Genomic DNA, 17,726 nt, shown 5'->3' with positions numbered 1-17,726 from the left:
TAGCAGTAGCTGTTATTGTTATCAGGCACTTACTGTGCGCCAGCAACCATCCTAAGTGCTTTACGTCTATTAATTAATCTAATTTCACAGTAAGTCTAGTACAGAATCCATTACCAAAACTAAGAAACAAAGGAAGAGAAAGAAACTCAAGGAAAAACAATTCTACCTATGCAGACAAGATAAATACTTTCTCATTCTGACTACTCAGGGCTTATATAAAGAGAATTTTATCTTGGTCCCAAAGCATTCTGATTGTGTTGAATTTCTTAAGGTATGAAAATCTTTGAAATTAGTTGAAAGGCTCTGGAAAAGAAAACTTCCCTTGGTATCCTTTTTATTATCACTTGTTATTGTTCAGGGATTTTCAGTGGAGTCAGCCCTAAGAAAAACTACTGTAGGAGAGGAAGAATATTCTTGATATATTGTAGATACAGATAACCGAAGTCCAGAAATCTGAATTATTGTCCCAGCCGAACCAGGAATAGGACCCAAATTTCTGACGTCTGGTTATCTTCCCTGGAAAGCACAAATTTCATTTACTTTAGAATCAAGGTCTCCTGGTAAGAGTGTTCCAGCACTTTAAAATACAACAAAGCAAATAAATCTAAGATTACTCTGACCTGGCAATGATATCATAGAAATGCATTTTGTTTTCCCTCTCTTTCCTCAAAGCGTTCAGGAGAGTGTTGAAAGTGCCTGACTTTTCCAGCTCCTGCATGGTGTCTGTAATTATGTCAGTGAAAAACTGCCTGGAAGAAGAAACACAAAAAGAGGAGTCAATAAGATATATTTCCCTACGTTCACAAAGGACTACAGAAGTCACACAAGTTAAACCCAGAAGGAACATCATAACTAAGTCGGAATAATTCCGGGAATGCAAGAATAGTTTAGTATTAGAAATCTATTAGTAGAATTCATCACATTAATAAAGGCAAAAGGAGAAAAACTATACAATCAATGCAACAGATGCAGAAAAGACATCTGGCAAAATTCAACACCTACTCTTCATTTAAAAACAAGTAACAGGGGCCGGCTCCGTGGTCGAGTGGTTAAGTTCGCGCGCTCCACTGCGGCGGCCCAGGGTTCGGATCCTGGGCGCGGACATGGCACCACTCGTCAGGCTACGCTGAGGCGGCATCCCACATCCCACAACTAGAAGGACATGCAACTAAGATATACAACTGTGTACAGGGGGGTTTGGGGAGATAAAGCAGAAAAAAAAAAAGAAGAAGATTGGCCACAGTTGTTAGCCCAGGTGCCAATCTTTAAAAAAAAAAACAAAAACAAAAACAAATAACAGGGGCCAGCCCTGCGGCCAAGCGGTTAAGTTCACACACTCCACTTCAGCGGCCCAGGGTTTCACCGGTTTGGATCCTGGGCGTGGACCTAGTACCACTCATCAACCCACGAGGCAGCATCCCACATAGCACAACCAGAGGCACTCACAACTAGAATATACAACTACGTACTGGGTGGCTTTGGGAAGAAGAAGAAAAAAAAAGATTGGCAACAGATGTTAGTTGAGGTGCCAATCTTTAAAGAAAAACAACAACAACAACAACAAAAAAACAAATAAGAAACACTCTTAGCAAAGTAGAAATAAAAGAGAACTTCCTTAACCTGAAAAAATTTACATACCAAGGACTAACAAACACTGAATATACAGTATGATAATATGTATACAACATTTAGAAACATGTAAAACTATACGTATCGTTTAAATAAAACACATGTATACACAATATAAGTATCATAATATGCAACAGAATAAAAAACACCAAATTCAGGGGAGAGTTTATCTTTGGGGGAAAAGTGAGGGGACTAGGATCAGAGGCTTCAATTATATCTGAAGTATTTTATTTTTTTCAAAAAAACCTCAAACACAATCGTGGTAAAATGTTAAGATTTGGTGGTGACATACATAAGTACTCATTATTTTATTCTTTATACTTTTCTGCATTGTTGAAATATTTCATAATTTTGAAAAAATTAAATCATTTAAAATTTTTTTTAAAAAAGAACTAATAAACCCCTCACATTTTAGAGATGAGCACACCCAGGCTCAGGAAGGTTAAATGACCTGCCCAAGATCACACAGCCAGTTTGAGAAAGAGCCAAAACTATGTGATCCAGGCTTCCTGATTCCTAGTCCATTGCTCTTTATAACAGTCTCCTAGGTAGAGACTTTTAAAATCTGCTGTTCAATGTTTTGATATAGATCAGTAAGAATTACACTTAGTATTTTATACATAATTTATTAACAGTAGTTCACACAAAAAGATTCAGTAACTATATTAAGAAGAAAAGTTAAGTGTACTGAAGTCAGGAAACTGATGGAAAAGATATATGCCATCACACCAAGGACATGAACGAGGTTGGGCAGGTTATAAGCAGAACACCTCTCTGTCATGTATGCAAATCTGGGACAGACTGATTTTAGCAAGAGACATTACCCTTCCTGTGAGGGTCTAATGCAGGGCTCAGCAAATTTGTCCTGTAAAGTGACAAATAGTAAATATTTTTGGCTTTGCAGGCCATAAATTCTTTGTTACAACTACTCAACTCTGCTGTTGTAGCATGAAAGCACCCACAGACCACATGTAAACAAATGGGCAATGCTGTACTCCAATAAATTTATTTTCAAAAATAGACCATAGGCCAGATTTGGCTAGTGGCCCTTGGTAATTGCTATCAACTCTCATTTATCAAAAAACCCTTATCATAATGTTATGCCCTCTTTTAAACTTAATAGGCTTCTTTGTCAGTAAGCCAGTTGACAACAAAAAACTGAATAACGAGACAATGGAAATTGAGACTGCCTTTAAGAAACCTTCGTAATTAAAATACAGCTTAAAATTTGGCTAGCTTGATGGTGTCTGTCTCTTATTAAGGGAAATAGCATCACAAGGGCTACCACTTTGGGTCAGGCACTGGGCTGGAGCCTTATTTCTCATCCTCACACTAATGTTGCAAGGTTGCTATCATTATTCTCATTTTTATAAATTGGAAACAAAGGCTCAATAACTTGACCAAGATCATCGAGCCACCATACTGTCAATTATACCACACTTCCTCTGGGCAGTCTTTAGCTAATCCTGACATCAGCAGTCACTCTGGCTATAATGACCAATCTGTAAGAGAAGAGAGCAGTTAGCCACACTTGTACCCCTTCTTCATCCATCTGTAGATATATTATTACATTTCCAAATATGCTTTTTTCCTTACCTATCAATCTGAATTTTCTTCAGTGTCTCTGAAGTCATTACGGCCTGCCTTGTAGGTTTTTTGAAGACAAGATCTTGCACTTTGTTAAACTCATTGGCAAATTGGCCTTCTTGTCTGACTTCTGAGAACCGGAATTCTTCTTTAGGTAAGAATAGATTGGATATTTTCGAGGTTCTTGAGACCATTGAAAGCTTTTCTAAGCGTTTTCCTTCTAAACTCTTTTCTTTGTTTTGCTTCTAAAAACAATAAATGATGTTTTACGTAAGACAGATTTTCAAAGAGTAAAGAAACAATGCTATACAAGAGCCTCTGCCCACATTTTTCAACCCCATCTTTTCCCACTCGTGCCTTGTACTACAAGTGGGAGAGTCTTCTTTTTCTTCAGCCACACCAAACCACGTGCCCTGCTGTTTTGTGTCTTCCTGCCTTTAGATAATATTCCCTCTCTGTCATTCCCCGACTTACCACCTGCTGAACTCTAAGACGATGATCAAAGGTAAAGTTCTTTGTGAAATATCTTTATTACAGACATTTACCATATTGTCACCATTTGTATAAATATCTCCATTAGATTGCAAATTCTATGAGGGAAGGGACAGTGTCTTAGAGATCTTGGTTCACCTCAAATTCTTTTTGGAACAAGACTGGATAATAAATGTGGCCATCTTTACAGTCTCATTGTTTAGGACGATGCCTAGAGTACAGCAGAGACTCAAATGTTCATTGAACATATGAATTTGAAATATAATGAAAGGAGAATCGCACCAGAGAGAAGTTGACAGTATATTGATTGATTGATTGATTGATTGATTTTCTTCTCCCTCCTCTCATCTTCTCCCCTTTTTTTTGTTGATAGTATATTTACTGGTGTGGTATTGTTTTCAAAGGTTATGTGGGGAAAAGCCAAAATAATTTTATTTTTCAGACCCAAACTTGGATACTAAGGGGTAAGCATCACCATAGGAACAGCATATGTCTTTCAATTGATAATTCCTATGTAATCTGTGGCTAAAAGCTTGAGCTATTGGGAGGCCATATAACATAACGATTATGCATATGGACTGTGAACTCAGACTTCCTTGTTTGAATCCCAGCTTGATCTCTTACTAAACTGCACTGACTTAAGGCAGCTATTTAACATCTCTATGCCTCCATTCTCCCATTGGTAAGAGAGGGATAATAGTACCTGCCCTCAAAGAGTTATTATGAGGATTAAATAAATTAAGATACATAAATTTAGAACAGTATACAGAACTATGGAAGTTCTGTGTTTATTATGACTACTTAAATTCTTGTGCTGATCCCATGCACGGAAGAAAGGTTTATGTGCAGATTGATACATAAAACCTAGGGCTTTCTTAGGTAAACTTCAACTAGCCCAGAAATGTTAAAAAACTATCCTTGGGGGCTGGCCCCAGGGGCGGAGTGTTTAAGTTCCCACACTCCGTTTCAGCAGCCCAGGGTTTTGCTGGTTTGAATCCCAGGGGTGGACATGGCACTGCGCCTCAGGCCATGCTGAGGCAGCATCCCACATGCCACAACTAGAAGGACTCACAACTAAAATATACAACTAGGTACTGGGGGATTTGGGGAGAAAAAGCAGAAAAAAAAAATAAAGATGATCTTAAAAAAAAAACAAAAAACTATCCTTGAAAGCATACTAAATACAGACTCAACAGCATTTTTCTTTGTATCAACAATAAGCAAAAATTCAGATCGGAGGAAAACATATACAGGAAAGTAAAACAAAATACTGCCTTAAGAATTAAATTGTAAAATACTCCTTTAAATTAAAATTGATATGACTGATTACAAAGAGAATAGAAGCCATAGAATTTCAACAATTGAATTGAAACTTATTTGGACATAAGGAAAACCTTAAGTATATGGATGGTTGTTATTTTGGATTTTGTCTAGGGAGGGAAGGCGAAAATGTAAGGCCTAGGAAGCTCCATTTTTCTGGTTTCCCTAACCATTTTTCCTCTACCTTTCAGCTTGAGCATCTCGAAAAGGAAGCAAACATGTCAAGCAGCCCGATATACTGATTACTGCAAATAAATATAAATTTTTAAAGAAGAGAACTTAAAGGGGGCTGGCTCCGTGGCCGAGTGGTTAAGTTAGCACGCTCCGCTGCAGGCGGCCCAGTGTTTCGTTGGTTCGAATCCTGGGCGCGGACATGGCACTGCTCATCAAACCACGCTGAGGCAGCGTCCCACATGCCACAACTAGAAGGACCCACAACGAAGAATATACAACTATGTACCGGGGGGCTTTGGGGAGAAAAAGGAAAAAAATAAAATCTTTAAAAAAAAAAAAAAAAAAAAGAAGAGAACTTAAAGAAACCAGCTAAATGTTTTAGTCCCTTAACAGATTTTTATATAGCACATGCTATGTACAAGGTAAGGCATTAGACCCTAAGGGAAAAGATAAGAAAAACAGTATTCCCTGGGGGGGAGCTCTTGCCAAATTGTGGTCTAATTACTCCCACTTCTGATAGAATGTGGTATATTAGAACATTTTTCATCATTCCATTCCGTGATTCTGATAAACGAAAATCCACTTGGAGATATCCTTTGCTATAAAAATGGCTATAAAAGAGGGGTAATGCTAACCTTTCATCCTAAGGTTGTTATAAGGCTAAACAATGTAAAGGTTTTGGAGAAAGAAGACATTCACATACATATTAAGATTTTAAAATATATATCCTATGCCCTTTAGGGCGATGGCATTGTAAAATTCATGAGTTGGAACAACTATAGTATTATGATGTAAAAAGCAGAAAATTAAGAGATTTACAATTTTTAAAAGCTATGGAACTAACATTGAGAAAGGGGCTTTTAAGCTGCTATGAATGAAGATAAGAGTGCAAGCCTTTGTTATTTATATTACTATAAAATCAAAAGCAAGGCCTCTGTTAAGTCACAAAATTTTGTGAGTGAACATCATTATCATAAACCAGAATAAAATAGTGCAAAAGTTTCATTCTTTTATTTACTGGAGTGGTGATCACTGCTGAATGCTTTTTTAATTTGAGATTCTTCTCTCTTGACTTTCTATGATGGCAAATTACCCTTTTTTAAGCCTGACAGCAAGTATTGATAAGTATCATGATAAGACTTCATTGTGTTAACTGAATATCTTCTCTTTTCATTTTTGATTCTTATTGAAGGAGACAATAAATAGGAAGGAAACACTAGTTTCTTCTGTACTATTTATTAACTAGCTTATTTTATGAATCAGACTCTTATTTTAAATGCATTGAAAGGCTTAGTTCTTGGGGTTCCAATCTCTTTGCCTTTCATAAATTGATAAGGAAGTTAATTTGTTATAAAATTCCCATAATACCCATTAATATCATTTTAAAACTATCCCAGAACTCAAAGAATGCTATCATTGGAAGGAACCATATGGATCATATGGAGTTAAAACTTCATCACATTTTACAAATGAGAAAACTAAGACCAAGAAAGTGAAATGAATTGCTTATTGCACACAACTAAACGACAAAGGTCTTCTGACTCCAAATCCAGTGTTCCATTAAAATCTTGTATAAACTTTTAAACTTCAACAAAAGTTTTACAAATGCAGACTATATATATAGATAGATATAAATAATAATAATTTAAAAATTGCAAGGGGTAATTAAAGGGAAATTTAATATCTAGTCACAATATATATGGACTTCTTTTCTGTTAGACATGGGAAGCAGGGGCTGGCCCCATGGCCGAGTGGTTGAGTTTGCGCGCTCCGCTTCAGCAGCCCAGGGTTTCACTGGTTCGGATCCTGGGCACGGACATGGCACCACTCATCAGGCCATGCTGAAGTGGTGTCCCACATAGCACAACCAGAGGCACTTATACAACTATGTACTGGGGGCCTTTGGGGAGAGGAAGAAGGAAAAAAAAAAGACACGGGAAGCAATTTACCCTCTCATTTATGTAGCAATTTTCATTTGTCATAGAATCAAAAATAAGAATATATTCTGTACAAATTATACAATGTAATTTTGCTAAACTTAATGAACATGTATTTCTATTTATAAATTGTTTCTGTGTGGTGAACTTGATGTAATCTACACAGAAATCGAAATATATAATGATGTACACCTGAAATCTATATAATGTTATAAACCAATGTTACTGCAATTTAAAAAATAGTTTCTATTTTATATCTACAACCTAAGTTATTAAAATTTACAAGAGCTTAAGAACTTATAAAGATTTTGCTTACTACCAAGTTGAGTTTTTTGATAACTCCATAGTGCTTTAAGGAGGAGCCCATAATATCACTAAAAATGTAATGGCTAACACAATGATGTGGCTGGATATTCAGAAAGGCAGGTTGCAACATATTCAGCAATGACAACAAAGTCATTTTAGATTAAGGCCGTGTCCAGAGGGTCCAGCTGAATCTCCGGCACCTAGTGTTCAGTTACCTTTTAGCAGCTGAGAAATATAAGATAGATGGGACACCTCTGCAATTCGCCTGATCTCCGTATATATCCTATATTTATACTGACTTAACTATAGGCCTTTTTTTCCTTTTTTTTTTTCCTTAAAGATTGGCACCTGAGCTAACAACTGTTGCCAATCTTTTTTTTTTTTTTTCTGCTTTATCTCCCCAAATCCCCCCTGATACATAGTTGTATATCTTAGTTGCAGGTGCTTCTAGTTGTGGCATGTTAGACCTTTTTGAGTAATGCCAATTTAATGGAAGAAAAGGATATTCTGACTGGTAATGTACCTTGAGCTGTGTCTATGTCAGTCCATCAACTGAGTACATAGCTCAGGTAATTATTATAGTCCTTTATCTGAGACAAAGATGCTACTTCTCATGTTAAATTTAATGGCATAAGTACTGTAAATGATGGAAAAAGAAAAAGCAAAAATTAAATAATGGTGAGTCTATATACCGTGTCGCTGCTTATTTCTCTTTCATACTGAACTGGCATGATATAGTTCAGAATAGAAAGCTGGTCTATGGTATCCTCCAGAACTGCAGAGATTCTCAGCACATCTAGAATGAAGAGTGGCTCTGTGATTTCCGGGATGACTTCTACATCGGTTCCTTTGCCTGTTTCTTTTTCTTCTTCCACAGCCCTAGGTGCTTCACCTGTCACTGACATTGTCACCTCAGAATGCCAAACTTTTGGAGGAAGATTTGAGGATTCCAGTCTGTCTCTAAAGAAAGAAGAAAGAAAAATAAATCAGCCACCAAATGTTTAAAAATTACTTAAACTCAAAAGCACAGGCGTCACGTAGATTGGCTCCTGGGAAATCCATATTGTCATATAATATAACCAAGATAAAGAAGAAAAGTCAGAGTTTGTATGTGATTCTGTTAAATACCTCCTAGCAACATTTTGATCAACCAAAGTCAAGCAACTTACTGTTTAATAAAGATATGTAGTCCATGCTATTTGGCTATGCTTAACCAATTTGAATTGAGCCAAAACTAACTTTTTTTCTAGCAACATCTTTAGATGAGAACCAAAAGTATCTGATGATTAGTGAAAGACAGAATGTGGTAGCCAGTCTCCAAAGTGGTCCATAGGATTCTCACCTTCTTGTAGTCATACCCTTTTGCAGTCTCCCCCAAAGTGAATAGGACTACTTAACCTATGTAACCAAAAGGATATTGTGGGTTCCAAAGCTAGGTGATAGAAGACATTGCAGCTTCTCCCTGCTCTCTCCTCTCTCTCACTCTATGGGAAACCAGCTGCCTGATCATGAGGACACTTAAGCAGCCTGGGGAGAAGTTCATGAAGGTGAGGAATTAAGGCCTCTTGCCAACAGTCAACATCAACCTGCCAGCTCAGTAAATGAGCCATCTTAGAAGTGGATCCTCCAGCCCGAGCCAAGTCTTCAGATGACTGTAGCCCTGGCCAACTTGAACCTTATGAGAAACCCCAAGTCAGAACCATCCAGCTAAGCTGTTCTCAAATTCCTGACCCACAGAAATTGTATGAAATCATAAAATTTTATTTATTTATTTTATTTATTTATTTTTTTGAGGAAGATTAGCCCTGAACTAACTGCTGCCAATCCTCCTCTTTTCACTGAGGAAGACTGGCCCTGAGCTAACATCCGTGCCCATCTTCCTCTCCTTTATATGTGGGACTCCTACCACAGCATGGCTTGTCAAGCGGTGCCATGTCTGCACCAGGGATCTGAACCGGCAAACCCTGGGCCGCTGAAGTGGAACGTGTGCACTTAACCACTGCGCCACCAGGCCGGGGCCGGCCTCAAAATTTTATATTTTAAGTCACCAAGCTTTGGGGCAATCTGTTACACAGCAATAGATACATAATACACAGAAATTTAACATAAGATATAATTTATATATGTATATATATATATGCACACACACAAAATAAATTGGAAATTTTGAACATACTGTTCCATTCTTCTTGAGCTAGTTTTGTTAACATCCATGGTACAATTATAATTTCACAAAAATGCAGTTACCTAAAATGGGAAGAAAACATTGAGATTAGTTTAAGGGAGTGTTGAATGACATTTAAGTTATTTCTATGCCCTTTCATTAAGAGAAAATTAAAGAATTACAAGAGCTGTGGCTTATCCCTTCTTTGTGTTTATTAGAGCAGTCCCAGAGAGGGAAGAACCACTGACATCACGTGGTGCAGGTCTATCAAGTAGTCAGCTTAATTACTGGCAGACAAATGCATCCTTTGAGTCTCTTCTTAAGGTAAATTATTATTCAACATGGTTTTCATATTTTTAAAATTGTATTCTGATTTTTAATTAGCAATCTCTATATAAGAGATGTACTTTTCCACTATTCTGATTACTAAAATATTTAATCAGATCACTCCATTCCCCACATCTACCAAATAACAAAATTTATTGCACCTGGACTTAGAAGACTACTTGAGATCACACTTAGAAAAACTGTATTTATCCTGAAAATCAGCTTAAAATTGCTATCAAGATGTTACCCCTCCTCGTAAACCAAAGTCCTTTCGGCTTAAATGAGCTTTACAATGAGAAACACCCTATGGAGAATTTTGCTCTATACTGAATACATAGTGAATGGAAAGTTTCTAGTGTGATTTTATCCACAATAAAGTGATCCTGAGAAGGGTGGTACAAGCATATCTCATGCAACAAAAATCTCATATGCAAAAATTCAAACATATAAAACAGAATCTTTATGTTAACTGAAAAAAAGACACTCAAAACTAGCCAAATTTTCTGGTGCAACAGCAGTCTTAGGAGGAAATAGTGTGGTGTTAAGAAGATTTTGTTCTCGTTGTGTTGTTTATTTCTCCATTTTTTAGGCTTGGGGCATAGGTAAATGTGCTTCCCAGAGGTAAGGTAGGGGTATGCTTATGCAGTACCCAGTGCTTTCATGCTGTTCCGGCTCCTTATTGCTGAATGCTAGAAACCCAGGAGTCACTCCTGCTTCCTCCTTCATCTTGAGTCAGCATCCCCTCACTCCAAACCATCACCAAGTCCTGTGGATTTTACCTTCTGTTTCCATATCCCCTGACACCATCCTGGACCTAACTGTTGTTTCTTCCTTGAACTACTCCATTGGCCTCCGAAGTGGAAGTGATCTTTTTAAAATGAAAGATTGATCTTTTAAAATTGAAAATCTGATCATATCTCTCCTTAGAAGCCTTCAATGGTTTCCCATTGCCTTAGGACAAAAACTAAAACTCTTAACTTGGCCCATAAAGCCTGCATGATCTGGCCCCCTCCGTTCCTCTCCAGATCCATCTGGTACTGCCCTTTTCTTGCTCTCATGGCTCCAGCCTCAGTGGGCTTCTTTCAGTTCTTCTATGGAATCACACTCCCTTCCAACTCAGGGTCTTTGCTGATGCTAGTCCTTCAATGTGAACCACTCTTCCCCTCACCTCTTCACCTTATAAAGTCCAAGTGATCTATTAAGCACGAGCTGAAATCAGTGGCATTTTGCAGCTATCTTCCATTTGCCCCTCTAGATCGAATCTCCACCATTTTCTGTGCCCTGAGAGGCTGACCCATATGGAGTGCATCAACAGAAGATTCCAGAGAGAGGTACAAACTGTAGGAGAGTGAGGTCAGATATTTATTCTCCCAGCTCCACCTGTGCCAGGTCACCAGTGGTTGGCTATGTTTCTCTATCAAAGGCCAAAGCTCCTGTCAGGCAAGCCTCTCCATCTTGCTCTCTCTTGGGAATCAGGTAACTACTTCTTCCTCATATCCCTGGAAACTGCATCACCTCTCTTTTTAAAAAGATATTTTAAAGGTATGCTTTTTTTGGTGAGGAAGATTGGCCCTGAGCTAATATCTGTTGCCAATCTTCCTCTTTTTTTAACTTTTTTCCCTCCCCAAAACCCCAGGACACAGCTGCATATCCTTGTTGCAGTTCATTCTAGTTCTTCTAGAATGTGGGACGCCGCCACAGCATGGCATGATGAGTGGTGTGTAGGTCCATGATCGAGATCCAAATCCACAAACTCCGGGTCACCAAAGTGGAGCATGCAAACTTAACTACTCAGCCACAGGGCCAGCCCCTGCATCATTTCTTATAGTTTCACTCCTGCCTACACCTTTGTAAGCAGATCCTTTATTAAATATTCATCTCTGCCAACCATTTCCTTCCGGGGCAACACTGACTGATACAATGACACACATACATTTTTACATATTGCATATATATGAATATACATACATACAAATCACTGAAACAAGTTTCATAAAACAACTTACCCTTAACGTGCGAAACATTCTATTTTTGATTCTATCATATTTTGCTTAAAAAAGTATTATAATCATGATCTACTAATGGGCCAACACCTGAAGTTTGAAAATGCCTTAAATGACACTTCTGCAAGTGACACTTTCCCACCGACTCATCAGGTTGGATCAGGATTCCTCTGTTCAAGCACTGATTGCACTCTTATTTTTAGACAGCTTTCTTCACAATTGTCATGTTTATGTCAGTTTCCCCCACTAGACTGTTAAGTTCCCTGAGAACTGGAATCATGACAAGAATGCTCACTATTGTATCCTAAATTTCAGGCACTGTGCTCAAATAAGTATTTGTAGAATGAATGAACGAATGAACAAAGGAATGAAACTCACACTTAATGTGTTATTCTTCCCAAGAGTACTTACATTTGGATTTCTAGCACATTTAATAGTGGGATTTCTAGTACATTCTCTACTAATGGGATTTCTAGTATATTTCTGGGACACAGAACATTGGATAGGGGAGTGGGCTCTATGGTACATAAACTCTTTCTTGATGTATTTAAGAGAGGATCTGATTTTAAATACGATTTATGTACATCTATTTCATAAAACTTTGGAGTCATCCTTTTCTCTTCCCTCTCTGATTCCTTATCCATCAGCAAATCCTGTCAGCATTACATTGAAAATATATTCAGAATTTCGTCACCCCTGTCTACACACCATAATCTCTCATCAGGGTCATTATAACAGCCTTCTAATTGATCTTCCTGCTGGTGCTCTTGCTTTCCTTCACCCTCCACACAGTGACCCTGTTAAAACAGAAGTCAGACTGAGTCACTCCTCTGTACAGAAGCCTCAAACGGCTCCCGGTCTCAGAGTAAAAGCCTCCTTTACAGAAGCCTCCCTGCTGAATTTTTCTCCATTGAGAAAGTTTTTCTCACATCGCCTTCTAATGTGCCATTTACTTGCTTATTATCTTGCTCCCCGTACTAAGATGTAAGCTCTATGAGGCGAGAGATTCCTGTTGTTTTGTTTACTGCAGTATCCTTCGAGCTAAGAACAAAGCTTGGTACGTGGCAGTCATTCAATAAACTGTTTGTTGAAAAAAATGAATGAACCCATAGGGGAACCCAAATAAATGTGCAATAATTAGGAAATGTAAATCTCTGATGTCCACTAATCTATCTTATTCTAGTCTACAAGTATTTACTGAAGACCTACTATGTGTGGGCACGGGGCTTGGCGCCCCCAAGTTGGTGGGGGCAGCAGAATGAGTTCTTCTTAAAAGGCAGTAAAGTCTTTTCAGGGCAGTCCTCTTCACCGTCGGGGTCAAAAAGAAGGATGGAGGTAAGAACTTAAGTCATTTCTTGAAAACGACAAAGTAGAAGAAGGAAAGGAGTACAAAAAAAAAAAAAGAAAGAAAGAAAGAAAAGAAGGAAGAGCTCCTCCTGCTTTCGTGCTCCCGGCCTTTCTCTTCCGAGAATCTCTGTTCGCCTCTTACCTGTGTGGTAAGAGGGAAAGATACCCCCTTGTTGGCGAATCAAATCTGGGGTACTCGACACCGAGGGACAGCAAGCCCTCGGGCTTCCTTTCTGCAGCTACAGCGCCCGACAACCCAGGGACCACGCTAAGGTGTTTCTATGGCAACGGTCAGCCTGGAGGACCTTTTCTCACCCTTTAGCTGGCTACCACGTTGCCTTCCTCTGTTCCAAAGTAATATATGTTGCAGCTTACAAAGATAGAACGACTTAGGGAAAGAATTTTAAGAGTGTTTTTAAATGTGGCTTGTTTCAGTCAGATGACGATTTCTGAGGCCTATTTTTTATTTTTTGGGCGGTCGCGGAAGACGCCTAAACTGGGGGCGGAGCAATGTTTATCCCACAAGGCCACACGACCGGGCCTCGACTTTCTCTTTCCGCCATCTTGGAGGCTGTGGAGGTGAGGGAAGCTCCTGCTGTTGAAGTTTGGGGGCAAATAACTGGGATGGGCTCAATCGTATGCGTCCGCGAGGCCCTGGTGCGGCTCGGAGGCCCTGCCAGTCAATGATTTCTGTGGATTCCAGCAAGAGAGAGGACAGGATGGAGGAGATGTGGGACTGATGGTGCTGGTCCCCTGACGCCCGGAGAACGGGTGCTCCCGTGGTCGGAGTTGCTTCCTGGACCCTAGCGGAGTGGAATAGGTGCACTTTGTCCGTCTGCAGTCCCTTTTTTGAGGCAGTGCCTCCTAAAGTCTGGGTTCTTTTTCTCTTTGCTCGTACTCCGAATCTGGCTCACTACACTCTCCCCTTTCCTCAGCTTTTTTCCCCCCATTCACTGCTTAAAAGTCTTGTTTCTGCATGATTCTCTGACTCCTTGGTCTTCATTTCTTTCTGTTGATCGTGGCATGAGTTTTCTTAGGGCTTCCTTTTGGAGTTTCTAAGAGTTAATTTCTTTTGGAGTCTTGACACGTATTTTCGTCATCATTTTGGAGTTTGCCTAGGTGTCAGGCATTCTCTGAGGTTGGGGTGTCTTGCCAGACCGCGCTTCATGTAGGTGTTGTGGCATCATTACGTCTCCCCACACTCTTAACGTGAAATGCTGATCAAAAAGGAATTTGCCTGTGACAGGTTTAAGAAACGAGAGGGGACTAGGTGGGAAACGGGCCTTGCAAGATTTTAAACTGATTCTGTTTGTTTTAAGGCCTGCCGGAGACAGGACTTCTAAAACGACCAGTATGTCTGGAAGGTACGCGTTTTAAATATCACTGCTTTGTACTTGGAGTTTTTTTTGTTTATGGGGCATGAAGCTAAATGTAAGCTTAAAACTGTTGGGGAAAGAAGAAGGTGTTTGCTGTAGGTGACTTTTGGGTAGGTGTCATTACAAGTCAGTTCGCACTGGTGGTTTGTTGAAGTTAAACGAGATCTTTTAAGAGCTTATGGCTGACGTGTGTTTTGTGTCGTAGGCTGTGGTCCAAGGCCATTTTTGCTGGCTATAAGCGGGGTCTCCGGAACCAGAGGGAGCACACGGCCCTTCTTAAAATTGAAGGTGTTTATGCTCGAGATGAAACTGAATTCTATCTAGGCAAGCGATGTGCTTATGTGTACAAAGCAAAGAAGTAAGTTTATAGTCTTCTCATGCTTTTTGAATTTTGTCTCATTTTCCTATTCAAAGAAGAATAAACAAAAGATGTTGGTAAACTAATTGGTACTGTTGTAGCTTCTACTTGGGGTCTTGGTAGGTCATAGAAGGATGTTACTCCTCTGGGTGGTGTTGGATTTAGGTGTCTTCTGCATTAAAAAAAATTCCAGCTGTTACTTGTTTCAAGGACAGAGCCAATGCCTTGTATTATGATCTTAAGGTTTTTCAGAGCACTTTTTGTGTACCCTAACTCGTTTTGCTGATTCCTCGAAATTATATTTTATATACATGCTTCAAGATGTTATGTCTCTCGAGCATTGATTGTTTCTTAATCCTGGGTTCTTAAACCCATCCCAAACCAGTTAAGATCTCTAGGGACATGCTTTCATCTTTGCCCCGCCTTTCCTCCTGCAAGCAGAGTGATCTTTCAAATTATAAGTCATATAATCTGTACATTGCTCAAACTCCCAACTGGTCCCCATCATGTTTAGTAAAAGCCGAAGTCATTAAGGAGCTCCTAAGCCCCTGTACATTCAGGGCTCCCTGTTTCTACTCTTAACCCAGCCAGCATTCCCCCTTTGGTATCTTCTGCCTTTCCACAAGCCAGGGCCACAGCTTCCTCAGATATTTAACACAGGCTGTTCGCTTATCTTCCAGTCTTTGTTCCAGTGTTACCTTCTCAGTGAGGCCTTCCCTGACTGTTTAAAATTCCAAACAAGGGTTAAGTTCGCACAGTCCACTTGTGTGGCCCGGGGTTCGCCGCTTTGGATCCCAGGTTCGGACCTATGTACCACTTGTCAAACCACACTGGTAGCCATCTCACATATAAAGTGGAGGAAGATGGGCACAGATGTTAGCTCGGGGCTAATCTTTCTCAAAAAAAAAGTAAAATTGCAAGCAAATTCCTTCCTTTCCCTACACACAAATATCCTCACATTTCTTGTCTCCCTTTCCCCCCCAATATTGTAGCTATTACCATCTGACATTATATATATTTTACTTGTTACTTGAATATCCTCTGAAAGGGATTTATGCTTTGTAAATGGCTGTAGTTTACACAATTACAAAAAATTTCATTTGTATAGGTACTCAAATATTTGTTAAATGATGCCCCCGTCCTGTCCCCTCCCAACCCCCCAAAGTAGTGAACTACAGTTGAGTTGAGAGCCACTGGTCTAGAGGTCGGTCACCTTGAAATTGTGTCACACTATATTGGTTGCCTGGGTTCTCATGCTTTTTTTAAATCTCTTTAAAATCAGCAACACAGTGACTCCTGGTGGCAAACCTAACAAAACCAGAGTAATCTGGGGAAAGGTAACTCGTGCTCATGGAAACAGTGGCATGGTTCGTGCCAAATTCCGAAGTAACCTTCCTGCGAAGGCCATTGGACACAGAATCCGTGTGGTAAGTACAGTTATTAGCAATATGGCACCCAGTTGAGTCAAACTCGGCTCAAGGCTTGGGCTTTGACTCTAAGAACTATTGTGATTATAAAATGTCACCAGTAATGTTGCACAATTATTGGCTACTATGTCAGTGTATCATGGAACATCAGATTCTTGGCATTAGAAGGAAAGTGAAGGCAAAGTATTCAAATGGCTTGTGGCTGGATTTCAGATTTTGTTAAAGCTACCTGGAGGGGAAATCGTATTTAAATGAACAGTTTTCTGGCAAAGATGTTCATTGAGCACTGAAGTAATTTCTAGAAAGTAAAAATTCAACACACCTTTTCCTGGTATAATTCTTAATATTTTCCCATCTCTTCATCATGACAGTCTTGTTAGAAGAGGTGTTATTAGCTTTATTTTATGGAAGAAACCTGATGCTCTTATTTCTAGGTCCCAGGACTTTGGCCTAAGTCTTTGACTCCAGATCCTGTGATTTTCTAAAATAGCTCCTGTTTTCTTTAGTTAGGATTCATTTAGAGTAGACATGGCCATATTCTTGAGGTCCCAGGGTACTTTTTGAACTCTGCTGAGCAGTTGAGATTTCTCATCAGAGCAAGTTTTTACTCTGTTATTAGAAGAAACAAAATTAAATGGACTTTCAGTGCTCCCAGTACTGGTTCTTAATCAAAGCATGTTCACCCAGAAACTGAAGGCTATAAAAACTCAATCCCCCCCAACCAGGGTAAAAGTTGCCATTGGATGCCTTTCAGAAATGAGTAATGGGGCAGTGGGAGGAGATTTATCCATATTGTAGTACTTAATAACATTTGTAAATTTGTATGTAACATGATGACATTGTGTTCTTTTTTCCTCCCCCAGATGCTGTACCCTTCAAGGATTTAAACTTATTGAAAAGTAAATAAATAAAAGTATGGATTTGTTTTCTTGTATTTTTCTTAAATGGCTTAAAAATCTGTGCCATAAATTCAGCTGCTTTGTGCTCAAATGTGTCGTCATCAGGCATTTTCAGAGTATAAGGAACCCAGAGAGCTACCTGTAATGGTTATTACAGGCATTTAGGCAATAAGAGGGTTTTAGGATAGAATATAAGTTTTCTTTTTTTCCTTCTCCCCAAAGCCCCCCAATATATAGTTGTATATTCTAGTTGTGAGTGCCTCTGGGTGTGCTGTGTGGGACGCTGCCTCAGCATGGCTCAATAAGCGGTGCCATGTCCGAGCCGGGGATCCAAACCAGCGAAACCCCAGGCCACCAAAGAGGAGCGTGTGAACTTAACC

General features: G+C 39.3%; 2 protein-coding genes across 4 annotated transcripts in view; one reads left to right on the top strand and one right to left on the bottom strand.

The window, feature by feature from the left end:
• The window catches only part of IQCG (IQ motif containing G), a 43,323-nt gene extending 29,776 nt beyond the window's left edge, over positions 1-13,547 (bottom strand). For both annotated transcript variants that reach the window (XM_046657761.1, XM_046657760.1), the window contains exons 1-5: positions 13,429-13,547; positions 9,622-9,692; positions 8,138-8,405; positions 3,226-3,461; positions 621-749 (exon numbers count right to left, since the gene is read on the bottom strand). In XM_046657761.1, the coding sequence (XP_046513717.1) occupies positions 621-749; positions 3,226-3,461; positions 8,138-8,405; positions 9,622-9,659 (671 nt within the window). In that variant the 5' untranslated portion in view covers positions 9,660-9,692; positions 13,429-13,547. The remainder of the gene's footprint in view (positions 1-620; positions 750-3,225; positions 3,462-8,137; positions 8,406-9,621; positions 9,693-13,428) is intronic.
• Positions 13,548-13,693: 146 nt separating this feature from the next.
• On the top strand, positions 13,694-17,381 carry RPL35A (ribosomal protein L35a). 2 transcript variants are annotated; one of them, XM_046659808.1, is made up of 5 exons: positions 13,694-13,865; positions 14,606-14,650; positions 14,868-15,020; positions 16,303-16,447; positions 17,311-17,381. In XM_046659808.1, the coding sequence occupies exons 1-5, from the start codon at positions 13,726-13,728 to the stop codon at positions 17,332-17,334; spliced, it is 507 nt and encodes a 168-aa protein (XP_046515764.1). In that variant the 5' UTR covers positions 13,694-13,725; the 3' UTR covers positions 17,335-17,381. The 2 variants fall into 2 exon arrangements, with proteins under 2 accessions (XP_046515764.1, XP_046515765.1); XM_046659809.1 differs by lacking the exon at positions 13,694-13,865 and adding an exon at positions 13,906-14,106.
• Positions 17,382-17,726: the final 345 nt, after the last annotated feature.

Source organism: Equus quagga, chromosome 4 (assembly GCF_021613505.1).
Source record: "Equus quagga isolate Etosha38 chromosome 4, UCLA_HA_Equagga_1.0, whole genome shotgun sequence".
Classification (NCBI taxonomy): Eukaryota; Metazoa; Chordata; class Mammalia; order Perissodactyla; family Equidae; genus Equus; species Equus quagga.
The sequence above is the reverse complement of the archived record's forward strand: the minus strand, read 5'-3'. Positions and strand labels throughout refer to the sequence as shown.

Excerpts from the sequence above, each read along its gene's own strand:
- RPL35A (XM_046659808.1), top strand. The coding sequence starts at position 13,726 with ATGACGATTTCTGAGGCCTATTTTTTATTTTTTGGGCGGTCGCGGAAG. Across the intron at positions 13,866-14,605 it reads CCATCTTGGAGGCTGTGGAG|GCCTGCCGGAGACAGGACTT; the intron begins GTGAGGGAAGCT and ends GTTTGTTTTAAG. Across the intron at positions 15,021-16,302 it reads TATGTGTACAAAGCAAAGAA|CAACACAGTGACTCCTGGTG; the intron begins GTAAGTTTATAG and ends CTTTAAAATCAG.